The sequence below is a fragment of the Gymnodraco acuticeps genome, unplaced genomic scaffold (assembly GCF_902827175.1).
Source record: "Gymnodraco acuticeps unplaced genomic scaffold, fGymAcu1.1, whole genome shotgun sequence".
NCBI classification, from domain to species: Eukaryota; Metazoa; Chordata; class Actinopteri; order Perciformes; family Bathydraconidae; genus Gymnodraco; species Gymnodraco acuticeps.
The window spans coordinates 1,020,941-1,045,729 of NW_022989750.1; the positions used below are offsets into that span (position 1 = coordinate 1,020,941).

A 24,789-nucleotide genomic window follows, 5' to 3' on the forward strand; every position below is an offset into this window, starting at 1 on the left:
GAGCTATCTACCCTTACCCACAATTTAAAGTAATTCACACAGACTATCTCCTCTTTGCTCTTCTCTCTGTGAGGAGCAGCAAGCTGTCAGAACAAAGTGAAAAACAAACAATGGCATCAAATATTATTAATATGTCGGGTAGCAATAGATTTATTTATTTTCTTCTCAGTGTACCAGAATGGGTAGTTTGTATGTTAGTATTTCAAAAAATCTCCTGGGGAACAATCCCCCAGACCCCCCTGCTGGGGTTGGGTTTTCAGCATGTGTGCCTTTTTATATAGTTCAGCTTTGATTCCATCATCTCATTAAACCTTTTTTAAAAGCATACTTTAGTTCTGTGAAGGGATGTAAGGGATATATGCACTGTACTTCACTTTAATTAATAATGTATGCTGAAAAGAGTATATTTTACTGCACGATTTTTTGTTGAATAGATTTGAGTGGTTCAAAATTTCGGGTCGCGATTTATTGACTAAGGAAAAAGTGGGTCCCGAGGCCTGACCAGTTGAGAACCACTGCTCTACAGTATGCTCCACACATTGTCATGTGCAGCGCTGCTACTGATGGATGTACAGCGACTCAGCAGAGCCACAGAGCCGATGTAGCTGTCATCTCCATATGTCAGCAAGCCTCCATTCACATGTGTGCTTGAAAGGATGTGGACTGAGAGCTGCTCAGCACTGGTTAGAGGGCTGGTACAATTTCCATCCGTTAACCATATGTGATTAATTTAAAAACCTCTGCTGGATTTGCTTGATGGACTTTTACATTGGAAATCACAGCAAATAGAAAGCAAATGAAAAAACAGCCAGTTAGACTCTGCTCGGAAAGCTTCCTCTAGCGTGTTATATGGATGTGATGCTGAGCTGTGGTTCGTCTCTGTGTCCAGTTGGGTGAGGGTCTGATTCTCTGGAGCTCTGCCAGCCGCCCTGGCAGTTTGGGATTCTTGAGTTTCCAAACCAGATCCAGAAACGGGCAAACTTTTTAAGGCTCCACCGCTGCTCCCTGGGCGTATTCTCTGACTACTGTTTCAGATCATTACCGAGCCGCAGTAATCAAAACTGATTTATGTACAGTATATTTAGTGTGTGACTGTGTGTGCGAGTATGTCTGCTGTACATATGTATGTGGTACTTTGCACACTGTACGAGTGTGCATGATAATATCTAACCTCATCAACATATCATCTTACTGTTGCTTACTTTGAATTAACAGAGGCATAGATGGAAAGTCTCCGTCTAGTCTTCTTTCTTAAGCTTTGTTACAATATGGCGAGTGTTCCTTCCTGAATGTGTCACAGAGTGAGACTACACCTCCATTCCTTGCATGCTTTCCTGTACTGTGTGAGGTGTGTCAGTGATGACGTTGATGAACTGGGGGAAGCATGGGTTTGCATTGCAAAATGTTAACTCTCTCTCCCTTTGTCTTGTTCTCCTTTTCCACTTCTGTCTATCTCCCTCTGTCCTTCTCCCTCCCCCTCTCCCCCTCCCTCATTCTCTCTCCCTCTATGTTCCAGTGGGTACTCCGTACTACATGTCACCAGAGAGGATACATGAAAACGGATACAACTTCAAATCTGACATCTGGTCGCTAGGATGCCTGCTCTACGAGGTAAACTATGGGGATATGTGCACACGCTGTCACCCCATTCGGCTGTAGGAGTGACATGAGAACACATCGCCTCAGACACACACAAGCAAACAAACTATACACAATATATTACTACTGTAAGAAAATACATACAAATACACCAGCACTTTTCCACATGTTTATACTGTATCCACTTCAAGGCATAAAGTGAAAAAAAATCCAAATTTCACACACTTATTGTAATAATATATTCAAATGTGCACTCTTATCCCTCCTTTCCCTTAACTCTTTCACTGTGGCCCGGTGGAAAGGAGTCCTTTAGACTCTTTAAGGTAAAGTTATTTAGCCTGGGAACCTGCTAAGCATTGAGAAGCTGGCGAGTGAAGGGAACTGACATGGCCATGTGTTTTAGATAAGGCCGCCCAGTGACACTGACTAGTTTGATTAGGCAGCAGCAACACACCACAGGGCTTTGACACAGACCACACTGAGTTGAAGCGAGAGCGTGAGGAGCATAGCGGAGGGAACAAAGAGGAACGATGGAAGAGCAGAACAATGACAGACATGGATGACAGCAGTCAATCTGATTCCCACCTTGCAAACCTTCATGTGCACTGAATACACACACACACACACACACACACATGTTGAGAGACACACTGTCGGCCAGGGAAACACCCACATTTCCCTCCCCTCCTCTCTCCTAACTCCCCTGAGTTGCTGATCACTTGGGCTGCATTTCAACGCACCAGTGACTACACCTTTTCTACAGCGCCTCAGGCATGGAGAGGTGGAGAGCGCGCAAGGAAGAAGTTTAAGCTCAGCTTGCAGGTCATGGTTGCTCAGAGACCACAGTCCTTCATGCTAATTAGTTCCCCACAATGCACTGCGGCAATGCAGAGCTGTGGTTGGCTGAAAGTGGTGGATGCTGTAGGTCACATTCTGTTTTTTGTTGTTTTTTTACATGTCTGGTGTGTGTCTGCTGTTTTAGATGGAATACGCTACTTATACTGTTAACAAAAAACAGAGTGCGAGTGTTTATTCTGCTAATATGATTGCGTAATCTGAACTAAAGCTCATTCAGATGTTGCTCATTTTGTTAGGATGAGATAAGTTTAGATTTTTATTTAGGTTTAGTAACACAATACTGTGACATACATTGCCATACAAAAGTAAACTATTCACTTAATAACTTTTTCATTTGTTGCCCTTTATTTATTTGGCAACAGTGGTCATAGAAACAGGAGACGAAAGAGGGAAGAGAACCACACTTTTCAGAGTCCACCCTGGACACTACTTATTATTTTCACTATTTCCTTTTATACAATGATCTTCTGAAGGTTGAATATGTACAATGTCTGCATGTTAAAGAGTTGAATATTTGAATAAGTCCCTCAACAAAATCATCAGACCTTTTGGTTTGTGTTCAATTCTTACAAATTCTTTCAATATTTTGTTTCGGAAGCTGTTCATTTTTAAATTGTTATAATACATGTGCAGCATGAGCATTGATTGTTTCTTTAAAGTTTCAGATGGGGCACATTTCATTGATCATTTGTGAGTTCCACCCTTTAGGACTAGGAGACACAGTGAGAAAGAAAGATGGAGACCAGAGATGAGGAGAGGGGAGGGAGAACTAGAGCAAAAGTGAAAAAATAGAAGAAGGCTTGTTGCTCCCTCTGGAGGTCAGGAGGCAGGGAAAAAAGATGTAAGGTGCAAAAGTTTAGGAATCTATATAGGAAAAATATAGGTAGCCAGAGAAGTAGATAAGCAGTAGGACTTTTAAGAGAGAATGAGAAGACTAGAAGGTTAGAGGGAGAGAAAGAGCAGAGGGGGAGAAGTGGAAAAAAACAAATGGCGAGAGCAGGTTTATAGATTGCTGGAGAGAAGAGAAAAATGGGGGGTGTTCTTTCGGAGAGAAAGAAACAGAACTCCAGCCATCAGGTCAAGGTAAGCCATGCGAGCAGCCTGTGGAGATAAAGATTTTACAACCTTATTGTTGCCAGAGCAGTGCTCACCACGTCATGCATATTCTCTTTGAAGAGCAGCCCCTTCTTGGGAAGAGGGCTCCGCGGTGCATTCAGTGTCAGGAAACTTCTCTCCTTCTCTGCAAAACTCTCTCCTTCCCTCCTCCTCGCTCTCTTCTCCTCCCTTCTGCTGTGTCTCCCTCCATATGCCTCCCTTTTTCACGCTTAACCTTCAGGCATATGGAATTCACATATAAATCCACGCCTCATCCCTTTGGTACTCATTGATTTCCCTCTGAACGTACAGTAGGGGCCGAGGATTGAGCTGGTGTGTGTATCCCATGGAGTTCGGTTCCTTATGTGTGAAACGGCTCCATTTGAGAACGCCTGCATTTTTCATTCTAGTGCCTGGGGGTCGGGCAAGGGTCCGAAGGGGTCCGCCCGTCAATACCTGGTCATTGTATCTGCGTCCATCTTCATCTCCCATTCTGTTTGATCCCTTTCTCCCCGTGTCCGACCTCATTACATCCCCTGACCCTGCCCTGTGCCCCCCTCACCGGAACCTCCTACGCTGTAAACAGGGATGCTGCACTGGCTGGTTTTGTGTCCCAGGGAGACCAGGAAGGTAAGGGGTGGGGGGGGTCACTGCCAGTGGATGAGATTACCCTCTCCTAGCGCTCTCTCCTTCTGCTCTTCAAAGCCCACTCATATTGGCATATCCCCCCCCCCCCCTTGCCCAGTGTGCTCTGTAAAAGAGATGCATTTTACACACACGCTGTAGGTCTCCAGCTTGTATGGATGTTCTGCATTTTTATTTGAAAGTTAGCAGGGGAGGAGAATATCTTGGAGTAGCTTTACTGGAATGCGTCTCCTTCCTGTTGGAGCTCGGCTATCCGTACCTCTGACTGTGCCCAGGCCTCCTGCCTCACCCCTCTCCCTCCACTCTTGTTTTGCTGTTGGTTTTATGAAACTTTAAAAACGCTAGGTTCCCCGCAGATTGTGTTTGCATGTGAGTAGTCGGCCCTGTGGCTCTCTGTATGTTCTTGAAAGTTGGAGTGGGTCTATAGATGTAAAAGACAGAAAGACTGCTCCTTTTGAATAGCTTTGGTGTCCTTTTATCTGTTTCATACAGTATGTGTAGTTTTGGAAGCGTTAATGTTGAAACAAATGTTAGGGACACAGGTTTTACCAATTATATCCGACATTTTGTAATTGAATGAATCAATGAGACTTATAATTATTATTTAGATCTTTTGATTGGCTGTATGGCTGGCCTTTCCACCGTGTTCAGGCTACGGCCCACACAGCGATGTACTATTTACAGATTAGCTAATATCGTTATCATTTTTTTTTGTTTTTTAGCTTTGACACAAAATCATTCAGCTTTGTCTTTTTGGTCCACTTTATCCCGTGATAAGTAAACTCTGACATCTTCTCCTCTGTTGCTGCTGCTGTGTGAGGCAACTCATTTCAGTTTCTATTATCCGAGTGAATATTGATAACAAGCTTAGTTTTTTACAGATACAAGTTTTCTCTCTTTGTTAGGCGAAAATTAACAAGATGTTCTTTTGCTTTGAAAAAGAAAACGAGAGTAGAGCAAGTGATGTCATTGGAATGGCGTAACACAATGTCACACCGGTAACGCAGACTACCTTGGCAGGGCTAGTCTAACTTCATGATCCTCCAAGTGTCAGTATCAGGCTGTGCTGAATCTAGTAAACTATCTGACCAATTTGTGTGACATATGTCACTTCCTCTTGATTCTTGCAAACCCATTGTTTGACATTTTGTTAAATATACTTATTTGCTTTTTTGCTGAGCGTTAGATGAGAAGACAGAGACCACCCCTGTAAATAGTCCCTGCAGAACCACACTTTTTCTCTTTTTACACATCAGGTATAGTCTATTGTAGGGATTAAACAAACAAGATACAATATGTTTATTAGTTAGCTTCATAGGTCCTGGGAGGTAGATTTTGTTATCTTGGCACAGAACCATGCTGTCTCCAGCTTCTGTTCTAAGCTAAGCTAACAGGATGCTGGCTGAGCTTTATAATTTACAGACAGATTACAGACTGACATTGATGTTCTCCTCTATCTCTCAGCAAAAAAGCAAATAAGTGTGTTTCAAAAAATGCTGTATCTTTTCTATACACCATTAAACACAACATGTAGTTTAGCCGCAGTGAGATGGGACCATAAGAACACTTCCAGTTTTTCCTCAAAGTTTAACCCACTGGAGCGATCTGGCACTTTGAAGTAATTCGTCCATTCTTCTTCTACTTCTTCTCATCTTTCTTTCCTTTTTAGTGTATTGAAGTAGAGAAGTGACGACTCCACTGGGTGTAGGTATATTTTTAATGACTGTCCCTACTCTATGACTTATTGCCTTGATTAATATATCATCATAAAACCACATGAAGGACCAATGAGCACATAAAAAAGTCATGCTCTCCTCAGTTGTAATGTTTTGCATATGTATGTTAACAATTAGATTTGTATTTGTGTATAGTGCTTGCCTGTAATTTTGTGTGTGAGTGTCTTTGTGTGTGTTTATAAATGAGTAAGTGAGAAGTTGTGAGGAACCCTTCGGTCCCAGGCTATAAGGGCTCCAGGGATGAAGACGGGAGCCTCTCATAGCTCCCTTTTTAATTGGCGTACAGGGAGAGAAACTGTAGCGAGCGAGCGGGATCAGTGTTAATTACGCTGGAAGGCCCCATCTAGACCTTTTACACGGACAGGGATGCTGGCTTTACATGTCTGGGCTGAGGAGAGCGCAGCCTGGCCAGCTGAAGAAGAGCAGAGGAACAAAGGAAGGAGATGGTGTGTGTGTGTGAGGATGTGCGTGTGTTCTGCCACCAGCAGCTCACACCCCTTAGACAGACAGACAGCAGGCATGCGTGTGCATTGTATGTCTCTCGAATATCAATGAACCGTGCACACACACACACACACACACACAGTCTTATACTCACCAGGGCCTCAGAGGTCAGAGAGTGAGTCAATCATCTAACCCATTGCGACGACACAATATGAAAAAAAAGAGTAAGTGTGTGTGTGCTGAGAGCAGGGGGCCGGCAGCTGTCAGGGGCTAGGAGCAGCAGGCACTAATGAAGCAGATGAATAGTGCAAAAACTCCCAAATACAAACAGGACAGTTGACATTTTTCATCTGTCAAAAGCAGAAGATGCATGAAAATACGATGGGGTCTTGTTTAACCCCTTACCTCCTGGGGTTTATAGCTGGCTGACTTTCTTCTTCTTCTTCTGTCCCACTCTCAATTTCCTCTTGCCGACAGAGAAACCTATCGTTTTTTGAAAGCACTAGCCTTCCTACCTAGCCTTTACACACAAACAACAGCCATCCACACTAGTTACACATATATTTGTTATAAAGCAATTAAGAGTGTTCTCCCACATGGCTCGTTTTAAGGCATTGAAGTGAACCAGTACTGAAAATAGTCAGCATGTTCTGTGCCAAACATGGACACTCATACCCTTTTAAAGGAAAGCCAGCTGAGTCCGCCTGGTTCTGCCCTTTTACTTCTTTGAAACCTCTCAGTTTGTTTATTGGAAAGGGATTTGGTTCTGAAACAGAAAAGCAAGATATGTGTTGACCTTAGTGGTACATTCCTGATGATAAAATATACCATTTTCTTAACTCACTGGAGTGATAACATATTTATAGGCTGCAGCAAATGGGAAGCTAGTTAAAAGAACTAGTGGAATGACAATTTGAATGCCTGTCGATCAATTATTGCACAATCCAAAGTGAAATCGTAGGTTACAGATAAGAGGCTTTGTTTCTAATGGAAGTGCATTATTGCTGACACACACAGGAATACACATTTCCTCACACATCTCATCACTGTCAACCGCCTGCTGTGCCAGTCTCAGTCCTAATGGTTGGACCAGAGGGAGAGAAAGAGAGCAGGAGAGAGAGATCATCTTTGCTCTGTGTTTTTCTGAGGAAATGCCCTGTTAATACGAGGATGTGATGAAGAACGCTGATTAATATTGGATGGTAAATGATGTCCAGAGGAGAGAGGGCCTACTGAGATTGTGCTGCCGCCGTCTTGACTTCCCACTGGAAGCTGTGACAGAGACTCTGTCAAAATGTGCCCTATAGGGAACGAGAAGTTTTCTGTCTGCACCATCAATGTTTGACACATTCTTCACTGAAGACTGAAATGAAATTGTTGATGTGCTTGACACTTTTTGAAATGCGTCAAAGAGTTACATTTGTAGCTGGAGCCACAAAGGGAGGCCATTTCCACTTGTTTAAGTAGTAATACGTCTTATGACTTCTCTCTATCTTGGAGGAAGGAAAGCATTGCCATTTGAAAAGGGATGTTAAGACATAACCTCGTCTTTTCCTCAGATGCTGTTAATACTCCATGTCACAGCCTGTCCCCCATTGTAACTGAACGATAGCTTCTGTAATCTACCTCTACTTCCTTCCGTAGTCCTATTTACGGAAAAAGATGTGGTCTCTAATATGCCTTATATTGTGGAAGGTGGCACATTAACACTCACCTGCTTTATTCTGCATGGAACGATTCCATTTGGATTCAGATATGGACACATTGTTATCATTTGTTTCTAACCAATTAACAGGCTGTCAAACACACTCTGTACACTCTCGGATAATAATGTAGGGACACCTGGAAGAAATAATTGAATATTTATTTGTTTAATTACCTGTGCTTCCACAAACTTGTGATTATCTTTTGCTCTGCATGCTCCTGATGATGAAACACCCGTCAATATCACATTGGAGTTTGAAATATCCCACAGTACTGAAACAATATTGCAGATGGAGGCGGTGAGAAAACCAAATGGAAACCAATAAGCAATGACTACTATAATTGGACCTTGTTTCACATTGTTCCACAAGACACTTCCTCTCTTCTGGATGTCATTAGGACGTACAGCAACATTTCAAAGTACACAGAAATGCCCTCTCCCCATAACAGGTGCAGGGCATGACATTGCAATATGGCTTTTGCATACTTATTTTACTGTAAAACCTTTTTCATAAGAGAATGTATTTTTTCCTCTGAATAAAAATGAAATAGAAGTCCTTTAATATCATGTTGGATACTCACTTCTTCCTATGTAACACTATGTAAATAAGTAACAACCAAATCAACAAGCTACAGTTTCTTTAAGCAGCTCCTCATCATTTACACTGACAGCCATTCTAACCACAATTATGTATTGTTAGTTAAGCAATTTGGGCCAACACAAAAGCCTAATGCACTATTCATTTCCGAAGGCACTGAATCAGAAAAACAATAAGAGTGTGAGTGAGTGTGCTTGTTATGCAAACCTGCTGCAGGCTTCACCTTCCGCATACACATTTTAACAATAAGAAGTGAGTCAGTCACTAACCCTGGCAAATATGGCATGCTATATTTTCTATTCTTAGACATGCAGGAGGGATTTTTCACATATTTCCACTCAGCAAAAGTCTCTTTATCCTTTCCACTCTTCCTTAGCATTCCCATCTGCCTCTCCTCTCCTCTGCTCTGCTTGCTTGCATTTGTTTTCCAGAAGATACAGTTTTCTCACTGCTCCAGCAAACTGAGAAAATCTCTCTCTCATAATATGCCTCCACCCCTCTCCTCACTCTCCTCTTCCATTCTCAACTCTGTCTCAATATTTTTATATAACTTTATATCTCCACATTTATTTATTTATCTCCGCAAACTAAAGGAAAACACATAAGCTAAGAGAATCCCTCATGAATCTTTCTGTTTTGCTTCACTTGAATTTTAGACTTACACTCATTCCTAAACCAAACACTAAAAAAAAAAATCTGAAAACTTTAATAAAAAAAAAATGAAACACAAACTTTCTCTCAATACTGCTTTTTTATCAATTAGTCATATACCTCGCTAACAGTGAACCGTTCTGCATTGAACTCACTGTCCAGCGACTTGTTGAAATTCTGCGTGTTCAAGTTTTGACTTTGCTACAGTAACACCCTGCCTTTCCTTTCCCTCATATCTTTATATTTCAGATGGCAGCCCTGCAGAGTCCGTTCTACGGGGATAAGATGAACCTCTACTCTCTTTGTAAGAAGATAGAACAGTGTGACTACCCCCCACTTCCCTCAGATCACTACTCAGAGGAGGTAAGTACTGTGCCAGCTGCCATTCACTGCTGTCATAGGTAGATACAGACCTGCTCAGTGTTGTAAAAGGACTTCCATTCCTAAACTCCTTCTTAAAAGAAACTTTTAGAACATTCTTAATATCTTTTAGGTGAAGTACTGTGTAAAGCAGTGGTAGCCGGTTTCTCTTTCTCTGTGCCAGTTCGCTGATTTTGACTTGTGTTGACTATTAAAGTACTTTTTTTTTTATATGCGAGTGAAATCCACCCAACTGTCTGAGCTACAGTTCAGTATGATATTGCTCTGTGATCAAAAGACCGGCTATGATTTTAACCGTTTGAAAAATGAAATGCACATATCAAAAGCATCTGGCCATGCTACAAAGTGGGGTGAAGCTGAATGGGCTACAGTGTCATGTTTCCCTAACTAAATGTTAAATCATCTGCTGTAGTTCTGCGTAGACTTGTAATGTAGTCGGGCTGCGGTCAAAGATCTCCTTATTGCTGATTGCCGCTGACGTGTGTATGAATGCGCATGGCTTTGTGTTTGCATGCCCTCTTTATGTGGGTGGCATTTTTTCCCTAACATTTCTGTCCTTTTCTCTTAAATATATTAAGTAAATTGTAGACACATGCAAAAAACGTAGACACTGACTCATAGGCACACACGCACATACACTGCAGGCATTACCTTCATTCACCAGTGACACTGTGCTTTGGAATGGGCGCACTACAGCTTTGTGAGTTATAATAATTAACAATAAATACCTGTGTTTTTCATTGTTTCAGCCTTCCTACTTTAGGTGACATTGCAATTTAAACTTAATCTCATTATTGATTAGTATGTCCAATACTTTTTGATAAGTTGATGATTTATTCAGTCTATGAAATGTCAGAAAATAGTCCAGATAAGATCCCTTTGTATAGTTGTTTTTGTCTCTAATTATAACTGGAAGTCCAAACTGGAAGATACACACAGCACAGGGTGACATTTGAGAGCCTGAAGTCCAGCAAGTATTTTACATTTTCTACTTTAACTAATCCATGGATTCATTTATTCATTCAGGATTTAACAAAATCATTTTCAGTCAATCAACAAATTGATTAATTGACTCATGACATACCAGTATTAAGATGCCTTTACATTCCTACATGTTAAATGTCTTCTAAAAAGGTGCAACTTATTTGCCCTCCATGCTCTCGTACTATCTCAGTATTTGTGCACAGCTAGTTTAAGTGGTTCTCCTAATTCATGTTAAATAATAAACCCTATTAAGAGGCTTTATTATACTGTGGCATTGACTTCATCAGGATGATAAAGACTAATTGCGAGGTGTCTGAAGCCTCTGTAGTCTCTATGACGGAGTTTTTGTTTGTGCATGAGCAATTGTGCAAGTGTATATTTTGCAACAAGAGCTCTCTCTCTCACACACCACGCTGAGCTTCTGCGTTGCCCCACATGTCACCCCATCCAGGAGAAAGGGAGACAAAGCGAAAGAGAGAGGGAATGATAGAGCGAGAGACAGGGCGATGGAGAGATGGAGATGAGGGGGGTGCCTGCAGCGCCTGTCTGGATGTAAACAATGCTCCTGAAGGATCGGCAGCAAACTGTCAGCTGCTCATCTTTGTTGTGTCATTTAACCATCTCCGTCTATGCTTCCCCCCCACGCCTCCCTTCACCAGCTCCCACTCCCCCCCTCCACCTGACACTCTCCCCCACTCCCCCATCCCACTCGCCATGCAAAGAAGCGCATGAATATTTTACATATCTGCATCTCCCCCCCCCCCTCTCTCCATCTCCATTCTGTGGGACTAATTCTCAGACTGTCTGAATTTGCATCTTTCTCCCACTTTCTCTTTCTCACACACACACACACACACACACACACACACACACACACACACACACACACACACACACACACATAAACACAGCGGCTGACGAGAACTCGTCCAAGCCGGTGCCACGCAACAGCGGCCAGGATGTCGACAGACGGTTACCATAGCGACCTCGCGTAGATGTTATCTTTTTTTCTTCTTTCCTCTCAATCTTTTATTCTCTTCTCTTTTTTTAATGATGGCGGTGGCTGTTCCGCCTGCGAGCCTGTCTATCTATCTGCTCCAATCAGCCGCTTCGCTCGGCTTCAAGTGTAAGTGCTGTCTCCGGATGGCAATGGAGTGGCAGCAGTGTGTGCGTTAGTGTGTCTGTGTGTACTTGTGGGGCTGGGGTAAATGTGGATTCAGACCAATCGAAGATTAGTGCACTAACACAGCTCTGCGTCTTTGTCTCAGCTCGATTACCTGTGGCCTTGTTATTGCTTTTATGAAATGAGCTCATCTAGAGGGCACAGAGAGACGAGCAGGTCTCCGTTAGCGACGGTTTGTTCATTTCTCAAGCTGCTCTTTTACAGTTTGCTCACACTACAGTTTTATTGATTGTTTAATTTCTCTGTTTACCCCCCACCCACACCCCCCTGTCTCTCTCACCAGCTGAGGAACTTGGTAGATATGTGCATCAACCCTGACCCTGAGAAGAGGCCGGACATCACCTACGTGTACGACATTGCCAAACACATGCAGAACATGACACAGGGCAGCTAAACCCAGAGTGACACGCATATAGCTCGCAGAACTCCTCCCCACTTCCCTTCTTGCTTTTCATGCTGGACTCGAAAAAATCTATTGGCTTTTATACAATAACTCCAGAGTTTAGCTCCTTGTGATAAGAAGCAACATCATTATTGTAAAGGTGGAGGTACAGTCCATTATATAACTGACACCCAAACCTTTCTGCCTTAGGATAAAGATTATAGAGATTATACTTCTTGTCAGATGGACCTCCCATTCCTCAGACTTCAATAATGATACAGCACTGAAAATCAGCGTATTGTAACTCACTGATGTGCTATAGCTTTAAAATGCATTTCCTCTGTATATTCATGTATTGAAGTGATGGTGTTCTTCAGCAGCTGATAGAAGCATATTGTGTTTAAAGCAGATATACTGAAAAAAGATTATAAGAAGAAAATAAAAAAGTTAGCTGTTACCTATCCACAAAACAGTTAATCATGGATCAGGAAAAAAAAGAAAAATGACCATTAACGGTTTACTAGTTGAGACCTATGCAATTCGCACGAAAAAGACATGAACACTTTTTTAAAAAGTGTTCCACTCGAGGGCAGCAGAACTGAGAGACGTAACAAAGTGTTATTGGTGGTAGAGGCGGTGTTGTGTTGCACTTTATCCTGGTACTGAAGGGAGGGCAGGGTGATCATGTCTATTGACTGTATTCGGAAAGGAAGGATCATTTAGAGGGTAGACTAGAGACGTGCCGGGGGGGAAAACATGGGCAAATGTCTCCACAACACTTTGAATGTAAGTCATTTGACATCTATGTATTGTCTTTGAAAAATTCAGAATGTCTCTTTTTTGACAGCCTAGAAGGAGTCGAGAAGCTGAAAGAAAAGCAGCTTTACATCTGCTGTTTACCTTAGTCACTGACACCAAAAGATTCCCTCCTTGGTTCAACTCGAGCAAAATATATTTTTTAAATCACAATAAAGACATGGGAAGTCAAAACACATAGTTCTCCATCATTGTCCAGCGGCTGCATTTGTGGACAAAATGTTGTGATTGTTTAGGTTGCTGTGTACGTTTGCAGTGTAGTTGTCTTGTTAAGTAACACATGTGTTGAAGAGAGAGCAGATCCTTGTGTAGCCGTCCATGTCATGAGTAAATCACAGCGTGCCTACCTATCTTATCCTCCAGTAGGGATACCAAAGACAAAGTCACATAGACAGAGCACTTTCTACATGTGTTTGGTGTTATTCATGGGAAGTATATCAAGGAGTTGTCCTGAAAATACAAACACCATGGGACTCACATTGTTTTACTGTACATAGTAAAGAAGTTCCTATAGATGTAATACTGTAAGGTTTAATAACCCTTTATTCATTTGGAGGAAGGATACAGGGGTATGTTTGTTTTAATTAGTTTGTAACAGTTAATAGGTTTACTCCAGTAGGTCACAAATGACCAGCACTGAACACCACCAGTTTACATAGTAACAAAAATACCACACGAAAGTTATAGCAAATAAGCAACGGTTAATAACGCTTAATTTCGGTCGCTTATGAATTATCTTCTATCATTAAATAGCCGCTCATTGAAATGATTGTACTTGTATGCCCATGTTTGATCATGTTTTTTCATTAACATGAAATAGTAAATAGTAGAAAATCAAAGCTTATAGATGAGAAGATATAATTTTGTCTCAGTGGACACATTATTGTGATTGTGTTTTTGATCGCAGATATTTCCTTGGGACTTGCAGATGCAGTTTTTGTTTACCATTGCTTTCTCACTCTCCCCTCCATTTCAGTTTTTAATCTTTATTAGCTAATATTTGTCATTGTGTTCACCCAAAGTTCTTTTAATTATATCTTTAGTTCTCTAAACAAAAGCATTTCTATGGCACCAAAGTATTTTAGCAAATTGAGTTTTGATGCTAAATGCTTTTATATCGGCCTGATAGTTGCATCCAATGCAAGTACCAGTCTGTTATAAAAGATGTAATATACTGTATATTGAACAAAATGCCTTGCTTTTAAAAAAGAAATCCTCACTAGCAGGTTTATAACACACAGTGCTAAGTCACTTTAATGGTTACGTCCCTTTCTTGGTAGTGAGCATTTTAGCCTTCATGTCACATACAGTGCTCTCCTGTGTCCTCGCCTTTTACTTCGACTCAGTTTCCTTTCCACAACCCTCTGAAGTTGAGATTGAAGAGTCTAGGGGGGTTTCCAGAAAGTCAAATATTGCAAATAATATTTATTGTGTTGTTTTTTTTTCTTTTCAGAACATGTTATGTGAAATTAAAGACCCTTATCACAAATGCCTTGTATGCTAACTAAATGCAATAAAGCTTTCAAATTCATTTTGGACATTAGAGTGAGTGTTTGGAGCTTGACAGGTTTCAATGAGTTTCACATCCGAACATTTGATCAACAAGAAATACAGCAATTACTGTTTCACACCTGAAGACCTGCACCAGATTAGTCATTTATTAAAGGACTGAACTTTGAAAGGGGGACATGTATCATGATTCCTGAATTTACAGCAAGAGGGCGTTTTCCTCTGATCGACAACTGGCAAGTGAAACCAGCTTAATGGTAAGTATATTATTTATATAACTTCATTTTCTTTTTTTAACACAACATAAAAATGTATGATTGTAGGTTTTGTCTGAACTCCTCAAGTAAATGTGTGATGTGGTATTTCCTGTCATGTTGTAACAAAAAAATGGCCTAAATACACCACCACTCATAGCACAATGGACTATTGGATACCAATGGCTACATGGAATTAGCTTGGCATCTTTTCAGATTAGGGCCAATTTGGTTGGAATGTTATAATCATTTCCTTACTGTTACCAATACCAAAAGTGTATATTGGTTTAATTATTGATTCTTAAATAGTAATAACTTCTTAAAGAAAAAGAAAACATTAAATGTGATGTTTTATGGTTACAAGCGCACTACTATTTGATTTTTTTGCTTTTTCAGTAATTATTGGTCATACAAATGAGAGGTAATACATCATATACACACATGTGAAAAACGGCAGCTGTAACAAAAGAGTTAACACACCACCAATACCTTTAGCTGCTGTACATATCAACCTGTCTGCATCTGCAAGACTTAACAACTTGCTATTCATTTCCCTCTCTTTAGGTGGTGTCGTCTGGCAAGGATGTAAATATAAAAGGACAATGTGATGTAATCTCAACAGAACAATAAAACCGGTTATAATCATATAAGAGCATTTGAATACAAAACTTAAATGTTCCACTTGTTACAATGCACACATTAAAGCATAACAACCCAAAACGACTAAAACATAAAAACACCATTGCCAGTGTAAGCAGATTACAAGTATTTCTATAGGCTGTATACAGCTACGTCACATGAGTAAATGATGATTTGGTTGGCAGCTCCATCAGGCCTTCATCAGGTTGAGTCTCTACGGCGGCATTCAGATTGAGGCACATTAGCATAAACTACAGCAGGGAAATAGAAGGAAAATTGTGCAACTTAATGTTATATCATCAAAATACAGTGCACTTAACACACACTTCACAAAGATATATGGTCATACTTTAAAACTACAAGATGGCCTATTAGTTGTAGAATATAGTCAAGTAAAATAAGGCAGTATATACTACTAAAGCTATATGTGCTTTATAATTAGTAATAAAAATAACTTACTTAATAGTTTATATATGTCAAATGTAATATAAAATGTTACAGGGATTTCTGCTACTTCAAACAAAATGATAGTAAAAATAAAACTATTCTACTCACTTTCTGTTAGTTCAATCACAGCATTTTCCTCCACATCTGCATCGGTGTGAAGAAAAAAGCTCAGATTAGCTTTATGTAAAAACATTTATATAGAATATAACATATTATAATATTCAATAATGTATTAAACAGTTAGCTTTTATATATGTAATGTGTTACCTCTGCCTAAAAAAGACGAGATAAAACTTAATAAATATCATTTAAAAATGTCATCTCATTCTTTACTGTAAATAATAGTAATAATATCAAACTTAAACAACTGTAAAACAAACCAGAGAGAATGTAAAAGTCAAACTGATAGAGTCGGGGTAAGAACTAAGTAAGTATTTACTTCCTGGACTTTCTGAGCCTCAGAGTGTAGATCTTATAGAGCACCACGGCGAAGGCCACAGATGCCATGATGAAGAAGACCAGACTAACTATGACAGCTTTGTCATTGTCTGTGACATAAGAGTTAAATACAATGAATGAAAAGAGAGAGTCTACAAGTGTCAAAATGACTTAGTTAATTAACAATTGTTGGCATGAATTAAAACACCACAAACAGGAAGTGGTGACAGATGCTCGTTTTGTCCATTGGAAGCAGTCACCTGGAAACACAGGAGATCTCATCAGGAAATATAGCATTTGAAGAAATATGAGGAATAAAGTTTTAATAGTGTTTGGAAACCAAAGGTTTGGCTCATACACACATTCAGTTCATATTCGGTTGAGTAGCTTAAAGCTTTGAATTCAAACTTGCATGCGGTTTGGTTCAGAGTCTTAATCAGGACATCACCACCACTATAAAGACGTGCGATGTAACCCTTCCTAGGTCCATTAAAATCAGTTGGAGAATCACAGGTTGCGTGAATCACGTTATGCTCTAGAAGATTCCAGACCAGGGTCTTAATTTCTCCTGGCACTATAAAAAAACATAATTTAAGTGATATTTCAATTTGTTTAAACAGCATTTTAAACAATGATTTTCATCAGTGTGTTGCTGCATTGGATGAATGGTTGTCAGTAGGGATATAAATACAAACTGCAAATCAAAGAGAGTTGCATTGAAAATATGTATCATTATAAATTCAATGTAAAAAGTGTTTATTCTTTAATATTTTATGATGTTATGATTTAATTGTTGCTATTTCATTTATCTGACACCCCTGTGTTGGGGGAAGTCTGCAGGTTGTACTCCACATGCATCACATTTATGAAATGGAAATGTAATTTTTAAAGGAAATAACAATGAGTTATGAAATGATATATGATAGGCAGCCACATACTGTAGTAGGTGACACGTAAATGTAACATGTACATCATGTTAAAGTTGATTCATTTGTTAAATCCTTAGTTGGGTCAGAACAGACTCAAGTCAGTAGAGTTATAGAAAAACACAATACAATAAAAAACACTGTTCTTCACATATGACTAACTACAGAGTAATGTTCATTATAATGGCCTGAAAAACAATGATGTATGTATATGTATACATATATGATGTATATTCTGATTCAGAGCATTTAATATCATTTGTTAAAAAAAGACAGACAGAATAAGATCATTCACATAATTGATATGATGATATTAAATGGAAGAAATGTGATTAAAAATGTTAAGTACTATAAAGTAATTACTATAACTTAACATTCTAAAATCATTGATTATATTAAATTGTTCCAAATTGAAATGAGTGACTTTATAACGTACCTTTCAACAACATAGGAAATAAACAACCTTAATAAATATTTGTTTATATTACCTTTGATCTAAATATGATCCAAGGGACATTTAAACACTTACCTCCAATCGTTGTCCTCTGTTTTACATGAGTTGGTGCAGGAACATAGTTTTTGTTGTATATGGGTTGGACTGCACAGTTCTACTCGGTGTATGGTTTCAGTCCATACATTTGACATGTTCCTCCGAATTGATTTTTGTCAGCGACAGCTACATGAGTTGTTTGATTCAATATAGAGAAAGCAAAGACAGAACATTGGGATTAAACAACAGCACATTGTTTTGTTGGTTAAGATACCTGTTGCTATTAATCAAACAATCAATAAATCATTCAGTCAATCAGTGACATCCGTCATTGGTAGATCACCAACCATGCACTCTTAAATTAAACTTTTCAAATTGTGTAATTATGCAAACAGACTGGGAAATTAACAACATTTATATATTTGTATAATATTTCATGAACATTATATAAATATTCTTCAGGAAACATTGATTTGTTCTATCATCTCAGGTTATGACTAACACCTACCTTCACTCAGCATGCTAAAGTGTTAGCATGGAGCACTTCAAATGTCTTTTTGCCTGTTCAACTGAGCAATAACATAGATAATCTAAATATTTGAACTTACTTTTCTCATATGATTGAGTAGATTTACAGCTGCACTCATAAGAAAGCTTCTGAAGTTCAGGAAGGACAACTGCACAGTTCTTACTGTCTGTGGTCCGACTCAGAGCAATGGAGGTGGTGGTGACACTTGTCACTGTGATGTTCATTGTAAGATCTGTAGGGACACATCAGACATTAGTAACACTTCTCTTCTCCATAGTTATCTTTATTATCATTGCCCTGAGGTAAGGTGATTATTCACGTACCACAGTCAATCCTGAACTCGATAGCAGTTGTGTTTTTTATGTTGACATAGTTCTCCATGATCTGACCGGTGCAGTTGTAGTCTGTGTAGGGCTCCAGGACAGTAAGATTCTTCAGCTCATTGGGTTTTCCAACTTCTAAAAACACAAGTTTGACAACATTTCTTCAAAATATGTTAAATAAAACCCTGTGAGCTCTTACATGTTGGGTTTGGATAAGATTCAAATGTGGACACATTCACAACAATAACAAAATAGATATTATATACAGTGTGTATTCTCAGAGTGCAATACACTCGAGCCAAACCTGATGGCTGTGAGAACCTGCACCCACAATCAACAAAGTCATTGTTGAAGCAAAACCTCAACTTCCTCATACACTAGACAACAATTGAGATTCAGTTTAAGATAAAACAGTATGTCTTAATACAGTGTGATCATCTCATGAGAATATTTCCATGTTAATCCAGTCATAATGTTGGTGACAGACTCTTTATTTCTGGTCTTTCCACTTACCCTGACAGCTGTAAGTGATGTGGAGATTCGTGCAGTTTGGAGGCAAATCTGTTTTTATTTCTGCAGGAAGTTTAGTTGGACTTGTTTGATTTATTTCACTTGGATTTAAGAAATCTGTTGAAGGAAACATAATGAATGCATACATGAAACATAATGAATAAAGTTCACACCACATGCATTTTTAAACAAACAAAGACTCTACTGTACATACTAGCAGTGATGCTTCTGGTGAGGCTCAAGGCGTTAGTTTCCTGAAGTGAACGTCGTAGTCAAATCGGTGCAAATGTCAATGTAACGAGGTTTGAAACAGATCCCATTTTTGTCACTTTTGCACGTTTCAGCTGAAATTATTATATTATGTGACTTTGATAGTGAAGAGCTGATGTCCCAGTCACTACGGTAACAAACATATCCAGGCATGCAGCTGCCTTCTTTAATATCACCTTCTTCTGAAATACACAAGTGAAAATGAACAAACACAACTGTCAGTGTCTCTTCTTATATTTAAAAAAGGAAGATAATATTCAACAATTATTAATACTCACTCCATTCGTTTGTCTCAGTTGTATTTGTTTGCGTGGTGCAGGGTGTTTTTTTGCCAGCAGCATCATTAAATGCCACATCATGCTCATACTCAGTGCAGGGCTTCAGGTGTTTGATTTCATGTGTTAAGCTTTCATTGGAGAACTGAACAGGATCGTTGTGTCCAGTATCTGGTCGGCCCGTTTCTTTGATGTTGATGGTGTAGTCGCCAGTCGTAAAGTTCCCATTCATGGTAATGTTGAAGCCAGACTTGCTGGTTGTGACCGTGTAAGAACCTGCACACAAAATAAAAACAAAACCTGGTGACATCCTTTAATCCCAGGCACTTTGTTCATGTAGATGTTGAAAGTTCTCCGGGGAATCTGAACTTTACTTTCTGCAATAGCATTCATTGCCAAGGATTACACTATGGAGAAATACAAACATAATCTTTGAACGTTTTTGTTAAGATGAGTGTGAAGAAGACCTGTATTATGTCTTGAAAATAAAAACTGATACTCACACTCCAGAGGTGGAGGGGCTTGAGCTTCGGCTGGAGAACACATTCAAAGTGATCAGAAAAAGAAACAACAACATTTTAATATATGCTTATGACAACATCAATACTCTTGCAACTGTGTGTATTTTATTAACCTAACGTAACACACTCATTAGCAGTGCTAGTAGCTGTAGTCTACATTCATAATAGTAACACAGTAATATCAGAGTCTTATAGAAGAACAAATGGCGGGCTTGTTAAGGAGAAAACGTTCCAACCTTTGGCGTTAGTAGTCACTGATGTGTTGGACGTGGTGATTGGAGGTTGAGTCTGGGGTTGAGAGGTGCTTGTCAGCAAGTCTAATGCGTTGGTGGGTGAGGGTGAGGGTGAGGTGATTGTAGGAGGAGTAGTAGTGGCTGTAAGAGGGAGAGCATGCTAGAACCCTACAAAATGTTCTGCCAATAGTCTTACCAGATGTCAGCAATGTCAGGCTGATTTCAACGCTGTTTCCAATAAAAGTGTAAACTGAGGCAGAATACATTACCAGATATACTAGTTGAATATGTTGAAGGCATTGGTGGGTTTGAGGTGAGTGTTGGAGTGGTGAGTGGAGGTTGAGGCTGGGGTTGAGAGGTGCTTGGTAGAGCAGTAGAGTTCACCCTAAAATCTAGGAGAGGTGGCAGAGCAGAGAGGCTGCCAGTTTACGCAGTTTCGAGGTTAGGTGCCATAGGGCCTAGGAGGTGAACTGGCACCTCTCCACCTACCAGCTCGCTCCATTTTTATTTATTTGTGTGGTCCGATTGGGGCGTGACCCGGCGACCCTTCGGTTCCAAGATCAAGTCCCTACAGATTGAGCCACTGCCACATCCTTAAAATCCTAGTTACTAAAAAGACCGCATGCAAACATCTTTTAATTTTCTATAAATCTACTTGTAATAGCCAATTTAAATTTAAAAAATAATAATACTGACGCTCACATTCCTGATATCGAGCTGTGGTGACTTTGAAAACGAATAACACAATGTTAATAAGGGTTTTTGAATCTTTGAAACACTTAAATCAATATATTGTGTTGGTTATTGGTAGAGAGGCCTCTCGATGGAGACTGGAAAATACATGTGAAATCTGTCACACTTCTTTTCTCTGTAGTTATCTTTATCTTTCTTGTCATTCAGTTAAAGTATTCATTCATATGCTGCAGTCAATCCTAAACTCAATAGCAGTAGTTTTTTGAACCAGTACTGATAGTTTGTGAAGGGTTCCAATTCAGGATGTTTTCTATGCTCATTAAGTTTGCCTTCTACTGATAAAACACAAGTAAGATGACTTTCTATAAAAGCTCGAACGAACCTAATGTCCTGTGAGTACTAACATGTTGGGTTTAGATAATATTAGAATAAGGACACATTCACAGTAAACAAATAAATAGATATTATTTTCAGAGTGTATGTGCAGAGTTCACAAAGCAACACTTCAACTTCCTCTGCAGGAAAGCCAAACTTGAACACACTAAAAAGTTATCAAATCTCCTAGTAAATAAAAAACACCTGCAGGCGTCTTTGTTCAAGTTTAACGTGCTCCTGACAATCCAAACATGTATGTATAAATCTACCTTAAATAGCCAATTGAAATGAAAAGAAAAAACTGATACTCACATTGCTGATATCGAGCTGAGGTGACTAGAGAAAACATTACATTGAGATTTGAAAAACGAATAACAAAATGTTAATAAGGGTTTTTGAATCTTTGAAATACTTAAATCAATATATTGTGTTGTTTATTGGTAGAGAGGCCTGTTTGTCATGAAGAGGGTTACTTACCCTCCGCCATAACGATGATCCCAGCCCAGAGCAGCAGGATCTTGAGACCTGCCATTACCAGGAGTTAGGGTTTTGTCATCAAGTATTGTCAGGATAGAGGATAATCAATCAGCAGACGAGTACTTCTATTTAATGCAGAGAAAGAAATGTCTAATTTTGAACTCTCATGCTTTCCAACTCAGCGTCTGTCAAGTTAAACCAGTCTTATCTTCACAACTTCTGCAATGACGCTGCAGTTCTCCCAAGCTATTTTCTAAGTATTTCTTTGATGGTCACTATGTGAATATGCAAATTATGTGTCTGGCTTCTATTCCAGCTGTAGGGTCAATGATATGAGAGACTCCGGGTTTAATCCCGAATATTAGACATTAATTAGGAGAGTTATTACTGAACATTATAGACTTCATACAAGTAGATGTTTTGGCATGTTGTATTAAACCGCCATTGTCCAGGTGTCCTTAAGAGGCAAGTAAGTGTATATTTTAAATAGCTTGATTAAAGCTATTTAATTAAAAGTTGTAAGTACGTTTTTATCCAAATTGTTCAGCCATACATCTTTTTCCGCATCCATTGATCCATCTATATATCCGCCTACTGTAACAGATCTAATAAAAAAAAAATGTATTGCACTAAATAAAAACATAACTATCATAGACACTACCTTTTACAAGAATACACTTTTATTGTATTATCTATATATGCCAAACCTTACATTTTTATAAGTAATAATAAATACAGTTACTTACAGTTGGCCATAGCCATGATCTCAGGTCAGAGCCACAGTTTCTGAACCAGCGGTTAGGTCGCAAGCGCACTTAGATGTCGGAACAAAGACAAGATCACACGCCTGTATTTCCTCTTTCTAGTTAAAGTTTGTGCTAATTCAATTGTGTTAAAAAACATCTATATTAGGATAAACATTGCAATTAAACCATGACTTCCTGTGTTGTCTGCACATGCCATTTAGTGACATTTCAGACAAACGTTTCGCAAAAGCAATGCTGCTTTAAAACTTCAGTGCTCTTTCCAGAAGGGTTTGGTGACTTTTTCAGAACAAAATCTAATTTAGATAGAGTGAGAATAGTGTGCATAACATGCCTAACAATAACTTTGAAAAACAGTAAATAAAATGTAGAGTTAACTCAAGTAGTGAACTCCAAAGTGCATTGAGTGCAAAGAGACACTCTGCTCTCAGGCCTGCAGTATTGAAGCCTGCAGATGCTGTCTCTTCTCTCCCAAACTTTTTTCTCCCTTTTTCTCCCATTTCAAAAAGAGAAAATATTCTTCCATTTGCTCCTGGAGTGAATGTCTTAATTTGCACAGTTTCATTAATTTCTGCTACAGTGTTAGTGTGTTTGAGGTCATTAGCTGAGTGTTTATGGTTTCTTTCCTTATTGCCTCCCTCGAGTCGCCCCCCTTACCCCATTCTGTAGGTTTCCTCCACTCCCCCCACCCTCACTAACCAATCCCTCTGGGTAGGGAGCACTGGCTCTTTCCCTGTAATGAACTCCACAGGGACTGTTATTCATCACAGCAAAAATTGCTCTCATGGTGCCCTGAACACAGTGAAAACAAACAAAAGTAAATATCGGGAATTAATACACACGTTGTTTGGCGCTCCCCAGCATCTATGGCCTTACTCCTCTGCTTCAGAGCATGGGGAGATATTTATACACAGCTGGAAATTGGCTCTGCATTTTCGGTATAGTGATACAAAAAAACATTTCCCGAGCCTGCAGTTTTTTCCTGCTGTTTGCCATACATCCAAACCCATGCATCCCTAAGTCCATCTTGTGGTGAAAAGTCTTCATTGCAGTTTGCTTTCACTCCTGGGTCCTGTTTAAAAAATATAAAAGTGCTCTGGAGCTTTGATTATACTCAATCTCATACTCGAATAATTTGCGAAGGAGTGGCCAAACTTAAAGCAATCAAGCAATACCAGAACTGAAACTGAACATTTTGTATCTGAACACGGCCCATTTCATGTGCTATCACTTACTTATAAGTGATAAACATTCCTAAGTCTCAACCTAGTTTTTTTAGATTCATTCAACCATGTTTTTATATATTTGAGAATGTCAAGTCAAAGAAAAATGTGAATTGGGAACATGGTTTCCATACATCACGGAATATCAAGGTTTTGTACAGAGGACATAGTTAACCAAGTGAAAATGTGAAACCAATCTCTGTTGCTAGAGTCTCTCAGCCTCGCTCTTTGAATTTGTTGGCGCTCACACCTTAACTTAAAAAAGATTGAAGAAGACCTGCACTCACTCTTTAAATAGAACACGACTTTAAGTATAAGCATGGTGTGTTTGTGTGTAAGTTAAAGAAAGAGCATTGAAGAAGCAGCAGAATAATCATTTGTCCCAGGTGATCTCTGAGTGTTCTGAGGCAGAAAAATGGGGCCGTTCCAGAGGACATTGACTTGGATTTTTTTTGTTTTTGTTTGTTTTGTTTTTAGAAGCCTGGAATATCAATATTTTTTTGCACATTTGAAATAGCTTGTGGCGCAGGCTTGGCAATGGCAGTCTGAGCTTCAAACATATTAGTTTGCTGGGAGAGAAGAATCACCAGGGACAGTCTCCAAACACAAGCGGGAACAGCAGCACAGTCCTGTTCATCATTTGAAAGCTGCTATTGTTTGAACTTGAATAACTTTAAACAGGTTAAACTCATATTTAGAATGAAACAGTTGTCTTGTAGTCCTTTTCGGTTTTCAGGTTAGAATATTTGTCAGCAGCTGCTCTCCAGGGAAAATGATGTGAGGTTCAGGCAAAGAAAGACGGTCCCTGCAGTCATT

The 24,789-nt window shown here is 39.4% G+C and overlaps 2 protein-coding genes and 1 long non-coding RNA gene across 4 annotated transcripts in view; 1 reads left to right on the forward strand and 2 right to left on the reverse strand.

Annotated features, from left to right (window-relative positions):
• Positions 1 to 14,608, forward strand: part of nek7 (NIMA-related kinase 7) — a 62,908-nt gene extending 48,300 nt beyond the window's left edge. For both annotated transcript variants that reach the window (XM_034206942.1, XM_034207017.1), the window contains 3 exons: positions 1,517 to 1,611; positions 9,581 to 9,694; positions 12,163 to 14,608. In XM_034206942.1, coding sequence (XP_034062833.1) covers positions 1,517 to 1,611; positions 9,581 to 9,694; positions 12,163 to 12,273 — 320 coding nt within the window. In that variant the 3' untranslated portion in view covers positions 12,274 to 14,608. The remainder of the gene's footprint in view (positions 1 to 1,516; positions 1,612 to 9,580; positions 9,695 to 12,162) is intronic.
• Positions 14,609 to 14,694: 86 nt separating this feature from the next.
• On the reverse strand, positions 14,695 to 18,530 carry LOC117540432. Its single transcript, XR_004568171.1, has 4 exons — positions 18,389 to 18,530; positions 17,820 to 17,966; positions 16,035 to 16,624; positions 14,695 to 15,730 (listed from the first exon to the last, which is right to left on the reverse strand). It is a non-coding gene; the product is annotated as an uncharacterized LOC117540432 (long non-coding RNA).
• Positions 18,531 to 18,632: 102 nt separating this feature from the next.
• Positions 18,633 to 21,753, reverse strand: LOC117540469. The gene is made up of 7 exons (XM_034207214.1): positions 20,711 to 21,753; positions 20,445 to 20,582; positions 20,191 to 20,220; positions 19,691 to 19,963; positions 19,357 to 19,594; positions 19,146 to 19,259; positions 18,633 to 18,767 (listed from the first exon to the last, which is right to left on the reverse strand). Exons 1-5 carry the CDS (start codon positions 20,739 to 20,741, stop codon positions 19,389 to 19,391), a joined length of 678 nt encoding a protein of 225 aa, XP_034063105.1. The 5' UTR covers positions 20,742 to 21,753; the 3' UTR covers positions 18,633 to 18,767; positions 19,146 to 19,259; positions 19,357 to 19,388.
• Positions 21,754 to 24,789: the final 3,036 nt, after the last annotated feature.

Bases quoted from the DNA above. Each gene is read 5' to 3' on its own strand.
- LOC117540469 (XM_034207214.1), bottom strand. From the start codon at position 20,741: ATGCCTTCAACATATTCAACTAGTATATCTG. The intron at 20,221-20,444 runs GTTGGAACGTTT...TGTGTTCTCCAG, and splicing joins AGTGACTACTAACGCCAAAG to CCGAAGCTCAAGCCCCTCCA. The intron at 19,595-19,690 runs GTGAGTATTAAT...TGTGTATTTCAG, and splicing joins AACTGAGACAAACGAATGGA to AAGAAGGTGATATTAAAGAA.